This window comes from Nuphar pumila, chromosome 2, assembly GCF_984573655.1.
Source record: "Nuphar pumila chromosome 2, dmNupPumi1.hap1.1, whole genome shotgun sequence".
Lineage (NCBI taxonomy): Eukaryota > Viridiplantae > Streptophyta > Magnoliopsida > Nymphaeales > Nymphaeaceae > Nuphar > Nuphar pumila.
Window position 1 is genome coordinate 12,253,857 of NC_143250.1, and position 7,004 is coordinate 12,260,860.

Genomic DNA, 7,004 nt, shown 5'->3' on the forward strand with positions numbered 1-7,004 from the left:
AACCATGTGAGTGGGCTCGTGAACATTTTCTTTTTCCATTTATGTTTCAAAAACATGCTTGGGCAAAACTCATCAAGTCCCTTTGTTTAGTCAAACTAAATGGCTTAAAAGCCCTCAATATGATTTTTTCAATGTAAAAGCATAAGTTGACTTATTTGATAGTAAAAGGATGATACTATTCAGGCCTGTGCCTATTTGAGATGTATTCAGATAAAGCATGCAGGTAATTGTAACAATTGAAACATTCAGCAGCCTGATAAGTTAGGCAGTTGTGTGTAGGCAAATATTTGCTAGTCATAGCATACATACTCTAGTAAAAAATACCATGTTTTTCACAATTTTTAGATGTTCTTTGTGAATCTAATCTTACAAATGTGATCTACATGGTTTGTTTAAGTGGAAAAGATCTTTTGGATCAAGTGAATGTGTCATGTAAACAGGTTTTCCAAATATTAAAAAAAAATCAATGCACCCACAATACAATGAAATTTGACAACTCAGAAAAACATGGTTTTACGTCAAAATGACACAATCAATGATGCAATGCTTAACGAACAATCCATGTTGAGCACATCTAAAGGGTCAGCTTGACTAAAAAAAAGCATATGCTTGATTAGGTCTTACAAGGTTCTCAACAACATATACCTTTCAAATTTTGATTACAACAGTAAGAATGAGAAATTTCCTGAGAAGATGTATACCTCATAGCCCATATATAGCTGACTTCGAAGCAGGCAGGACTTTAAAACTGTCCAATGTTGGTAATGGATCAGCAACTTGTGTCTTTCAGGTGATACTTGTTGATAATCACATGGTTCTCCATTTTTGTGGTAAAGCAGTGGGTCAATTGGCTGTATGCTCCAAAATGAATGCAGCCATATTGTCCAAGCTGATAAATGGTTGAACATTTTTTCTCATCAAGCAAGCACTCACACAGCTTGAACATGTCCCACCCTACATCAATAATATAATTGCAATCAGCAAAAATGTTCAGCTATGCCCATGATCACCCTCAGTTTCATGTTCTCCATGGAGACATGTAGACTCAACACGCAGTCGCTTCAGTTCCCGCTCCCCTATGTGCAATTCAATGCTGATATCTTGGTTTGAAACACTTTTCAATGCAGAAAGGCTCTTTTTCTCTGTCTCAGCATCTTGATCTGATTGTCTCTTGCGCATGCCACTGGAACTTGGCATGAATTCATGCTCTATGCTAGTTTCTGTATCACCAATGTTAAACTCTGGATGATTAAAGATGGGGGTCATTCCAGATCCTGAAGCACCTTCCACTGTGAAAGGCTGGATGGTTAGACCAAGAGGCTCATAAATATCTTCTGTTCTGTCCTTTGGCAACGTACCATCTGTAGTGTAACCTAGTGGAGATGATTCTCCTACAGTAGAAGCAATGGTGATCGCCAAGCTTCGTCTTTGCTGATTCAGAGCTTCTGTTGATGAGTCACAGTTAGATATATTTGGACAATTTGACTTCAGATCAATGAAAAACTAACACAATCATGAAAACAATACAAACCTTGAAGTCCTTCATCACTTGTAACAAGATCAAGTTCAAGGAGATCAAGAAGTCGCCCGAGGTCAACCCCACTGGTCCAGTTCTCAGTGCCATGACCATTTTTCAGCTTCAACCTCCCACGGTTAGCTGTTCCACCCCATATGATCCCAATTGGCTTTGGTATCTCAACACCATCTCCAGTTAAAAGAATAAGGCTTCCACTGTCACCTTCCAGGTCAAAGGTTTGTTGGTTCTCACCAATGACAAGAAAATCAGTGAAAAAGCAGATTCCTTTCTCATCATTGTACTCGAGTGCATATGCCATTACAGTTCCAGTTGTCAAACCAGAGCTTCTACCGACCTTGACAACTTTCTTTCCTATGAGGCTGTGTATAGGTGATTGCAAGTCCACAATGTTAACATCACCAATTTTACCAATGCCTTTCACAGATGTAGTCACATTGGATACATCAAAACTGTCTGCAAAAGGAATGAAGGCCCCATCTGCTCTTACAAATGTCTCTGCAAACACATTAATCCATTGATGCCTAAAATTAGGTTCCTTAAACTTCAAAGGTCAAACAGTAGTGATACATTTTTCCATGTAAAATCCCAAAACTCCAGTTTCCATCATCTCATCCAGCCAACCATGTCACATGGATACATCTGCAGATACCGGGATATGCCCATTTTTGTGAAGTTTCCAATACGACTTGCATACAAGTGGATATGGAACAGGAGTCAAAATGGAGTATCCATGTAACAAAGCCAGCCAACTGTGTGAAATCAGGGGTAGATTTGGATTATGAGAAAAGTTAAAGGAGGTTTTATGACTTTAATAGATTTATAGATAGCAACAAAAAGCTGTTAAGGCTTGTTTTTCAAATTTGCAGCTGGATCAAGAAATCTTTCCTAAAATAGATTGATAATAAAAGAAAACCATGTTACCTGGGTTAGTTCCTGAAAAGATTCCATACCAGAGGTCATCAGTGATAAATGATGTTGCCCTCTCCACAGCACCAAGATACACACCTGGCCCAAGGTTGGGTGGCAAAGGATGAAACATTTTCTGGTTTGGATAGTCTAAGTCAACTGCAACATGTCTATTTGTGAGAAAACCGACTTGTCGATTTCCTGTTCGGCTTTTCACAATCGCACCCAGTGTTCCATATGTCTCTTGGCTTGTGACCTGCTTGTATGTCAGCCAAATAAAACATACACAGAAGAGAAAAAAATAAAAGATACACATTCTTAGAGTTCTTATGAGTATCTAACAAGATGTCTGCCAATCAAAGAAAGCAATGAGAAAAAAAATACTTGAAGTCCTTAAAATCAAAGGCGGCAGCAGCACATGCCATCTAGAGCAATAACATTATGTTAACATTTTAATCTCAAGATACTTTTTAAATTTCCAGTATGTATTTAGGTATACATACATACACATTTATAGAAACGCACACACACACACATATATATATATAGCATTAAAGTTTGCTACAATCATTTGTATGCACAAATGACCTAGAAAACTTGATTTAAAAAAAAAATTATTGTTTTTTGGTAGAATCACCAAAAAAGGGTAAGTGTGCAAGACCATCTCTAAGCACAGAAATGTACTCAATTTGTCACCAATGTTTTCTTTCTTTTTTTTAATTCTGACTGTACAGATGTGTTCTACACAGTCAAATTGATAGGGATTGGCTTTTGAATCATCCAATTCCAACACATAAGCAGATCTTTTTAAGGGTTGAAGATCAACGACCGACAATTCGCCAAAAAACCATAAACCAAAGGCCGGTTCCTAGCCCCAAGGGGGGTTGGCGTTACGGGTGTCAACAGGTTGGGTTTACCTGGACATAGTTCTCCTTTGCATGTTACCGAGCCATTTTGGTTATGTGAGTTGATGATGCTCCATATGAGCATGAGAGCAAGCTTCACACTAAGGCTCTTAACATGGTTGTAACTAAAGAAAAAACTCTTTTCATAGTGATCTACAATAAAAGGCCTATGCAATGGCAACATGTTGAATAATGTGTAATAGAGAACATGGGAACAATTTCCCACCACTTTATGTATGATAAAGGGTTTAAATTTCTAATGAAAAACTCATGGATGGAAGGTATAGGGAAATTGGAGAAACCAATGAACCTCTTAGAGGCCCTTACTGTGAGGAAAGCAAGTAAAAAGGCACAAGATGGTTAAAGCCTCTTAGCAGTCCTTACTGTTAGAAAGCAGTGAACTCTTCAATAATCCAACTTAATGGATTGACACTGGTATTTTGTAAATCTGATGTGAAACTACTCATGCATCGTTTTGTCTATGCCAAATAAGGACTGTCCCTGAATCCTCTTAGAGAGCCTTCTATCATTTACTTACTGCCAGATTTGATATTACTGTGCACTTTGCTTGTGACTACTTATCACTTGACACATCTCTCCTTTTCTTGATAAACTTTTTCTGTATAGATTAGGGGAAAAAGAAACGATGATTAGGCCCAAGGTGAACTGATGAAAAATTGTAATTCTCTAGATTACCAACAATACTAACCCTTCTCTCTAGGTAAAGGGTAAAGTAGTTGTTGAACCTCACATGGATAACCAGTGTAAATTCCTAATATTTTCATGTTGGGTTTTTCCACATCATGACAAGATGTGGACAGGAGTATTTTTGAGTCTTTTTTTCTGAAAAGAGAGTGTTTAAAAACGTAGTGAGTCAATACAGCATCTCACCCATGTCAACTAGATTCAGCACCCTTAAACTGGTCAACCAAGTTTCTGCCAAACTTGGATGACTCGCTAGATGTGAATCCTTTATCAGTGATTCAAAAGAAGACTAACACCAGTCAGAAATGCCATATTTTTCTTGATAATTTTTTCACCTTCCTGTTCAGGAATTTTATTCTCTTTGATGTTGATTCTCAATCCATAACCACCCCAACAGGTCTGTGAATTTTATTTTCTAGAGAATTTTTGCTTGGAGTTCAGCTCATGGTTTCTCCACTCATATCATTGGGTTTTCTGCTCCAACTCTGGTATGTTCTTGTGTGATTTGCTCATATTTATTTCTTTCCCTTGCTGTGTCCCAGTTTATATTTTCAGATTTCTATGTAGGCCGCTAGAAAGGCTTCTTGTAGGAAGGGGGAAAGGGTGGTTGTGTCACGAAAGCATTTTCATGTAAAAACCAGGGGGAAACGTGGGGCCCATGTGGGCTGGCTGCTTTCTGCGGCCTGCATTTGTTTCAGCCACTGTGGGAAGAGAGCCATTTTCATAAGAAATGGCTATTTTTTCAATGAAACAAACATGCCCTTAAAGAAAAGATGATACCATACAAGCTTTTTCTTTCCACAAGATTATAATTAATTAGCATGCAAGCCATATGGGACTATTTATTTATTTATTCCTATGAAGTCAGTTCCTATTTCTTGTTTATAAATTGAGAGAAAAGTTTTCCATGGTAAAAACATTAACAAAGGCAGTCTTTTAGCATTATGACATGCGAAATGGGATGACTAATCTTTTAAGCTTTATTTTGTTGCAAATACAGTTCAGGCTTTCCAAAATTGCATGTACATCACAGACTGATGCATGCTCACTTGCAGACAACAAGACTAAAGTTGCAGCCAGCCTAGGCCAAGTCAGGAATACCAGACAGTTCAGTTCAGCTCGGATCAACTAAATACAGTTCTGCTATTTTACAGTTTGCAAGATATACAGGAAAGATATAGAAACTATATTACAATAAACAAAATCACACAAAATATTATAATCTCCATAACTCGTAATGGTCAACTGCCCAAATATTTTTTCTTGGTTTTGGAGTTATGCCTTTATTAACTTCTTAATTAGTAATACAGATAGCACTTCAAAAGATAGATGGCTTCAGATAACAGTTGCTTACATGCTATTTTGCGAGGAGTACATGGTGCATAACTAGGATTACAGGTCTATGAAAAAAACATAGCACATGAAAGGCAATGCTGTCTTAATGTGTAGGTGGGGGAGAGGCTGATGCTCGTAATCATATTGAACAAGAGAGTCTAAAAAGAAGGGTGCAGGTTATACCTGAGAACCTGAACCAATGCAGGGGTCACTCCCACGTAAACCATCTACAAGTTCATTGTACAACTGTTCTTTAGGAGTTGCTGCTGGAACACCATAATATGAGAACTCCACAACATCTACGTCACACCACACACCTCCTGGTCCCTATTCATGTTAAAGTCATTAGTCACTGAACTTCTAAAGGACAACATGAACTCGGAAGCACCCAAAAGAAACACAAAAGGAAACTGAGGAATAAGGCTTTATGTGAACTTTATTAATGCTATGAATCAGTCTGCCAGTTAAGCTTATAAGAGATTCATGTATATGAATGATGAATTGTCTGAGGAAAACCAATCACTTGCCTCAAGTGCAGAAGGAAGACACTGAATGTGGTTGAGGCATTGCTTCTTGTGCACTTTGTGGGCTACAAAGACAAGGATAGCAGGTATGTCTGTTAGCACACCCTGTCTGATTCTGAAGCCAACAGCAGTGCCAAGACTGTAACGCCGCAAGAGTTGGCTGTGGAATGCCCTTATAGTCATCAGCTCCAGCAGTGTTGTGGCTTGCTGGCCACTGGAAAATTCATCCAGAGTCTCTGGTAGCACCCCCTTTTGAAGGTTCCCAAAATAATTTGCTCTGTCTTCAGCAGCATCATTCAATCTAGAAGAAGTAGGCCACAAGAAGTATGCAGCATTGCCCTCTGAATGCTGCCCACTTGAAGCAATTGGCTGTAGAGGTGGTGGGCTAGCTGAATGAAGATGGTGGTTGCCGCAGAAAGTTCGTTCAAGATCAAAAGATGATTCATCCGATTGTGTGGAACTGGAGTTTCTTCTTCCTAGCTCCAATGGCATACTATTGTCCATTCCTTCACCAGGCCTATACAAACTATTCCCAGATGCTCTTAGTATATCTACACAAGATTGACAGAGGACCAAAAGAGAAAAATAATAATAAAAAACAGACAATCTCATCAGAACAAGGAAAAAAGCAAAAAAAAAGAAAATCCAGGTTTGCAGCCATCTACTCAGCTTTAAGGGAAAAAGCAAAGTAGCAAGATTTCATCTTGAAATCGTCATTAATGTCCTTAGAAACAAGGGAAAAAAACAAGTCAGCAGCTCATCCACTCAGTTTTAAGAAAAAAGTTTGCGGGATAAAACAACTCTCTCTCTCTCTCTATCTATCTATCTATCTATCTATCTATCTGTCTATCTATCTATCTATATATATATCATGCAACTCCTTTATGAATGACCAGAGGAAAGGAGAAATAAAAGAAGACCAGCTGGCATGTAATCAACTAAATGTTTTACAGAAACACAAGGAAATGCATGTCTCCATTACCAAAACTCAAATTTACACATTTTTACATATACCCAATTAAAAATAGGAGCAAAGCCAGAAAATCAGCCATGAAACACCAAAGGAAAAGCAAAAGAGTCAACATCCGATCT

At 38.2% G+C, this 7,004-nt stretch overlaps 1 protein-coding gene across 1 annotated transcript; it reads right to left on the reverse strand.

Moving 5' to 3' along the window:
• Positions 1–564: 564 nt before the first annotated feature.
• Positions 565–6,722, reverse strand: LOC149844782 (protein NARROW LEAF 1-like). The gene is made up of 5 exons (XM_089997337.1): positions 5,916–6,722; positions 5,572–5,715; positions 2,459–2,699; positions 1,532–2,032; positions 565–1,445 (listed from the first exon to the last, which is right to left on the reverse strand). The coding sequence occupies exons 1-5, from the start codon at positions 6,522–6,524 to the stop codon at positions 991–993; spliced, it is 1,950 nt and encodes a 649-aa protein (XP_089853463.1). The 5' UTR covers positions 6,525–6,722; the 3' UTR covers positions 565–990.
• Positions 6,723–7,004: the final 282 nt, after the last annotated feature.

Excerpts from the sequence above, each read along its gene's own strand:
- LOC149844782 (XM_089997337.1), bottom strand. The coding sequence starts at position 6,524 with ATGAGATTGTCTGTTTTTTATTATTATTTTTCTCTTTTGGTCCTCTGT. Across the intron at positions 2,700-5,571 it reads GCATTGGTTCAGGTTCTCAG|GTCACAAGCCAAGAGACATA; the intron begins GTATAACCTGCA and ends ACATACAAGCAG. Across the intron at positions 1,446-1,531 it reads AAGTGATGAAGGACTTCAAG|AAGCTCTGAATCAGCAAAGA; the intron begins GTTTGTATTGTT and ends ACTCATCAACAG.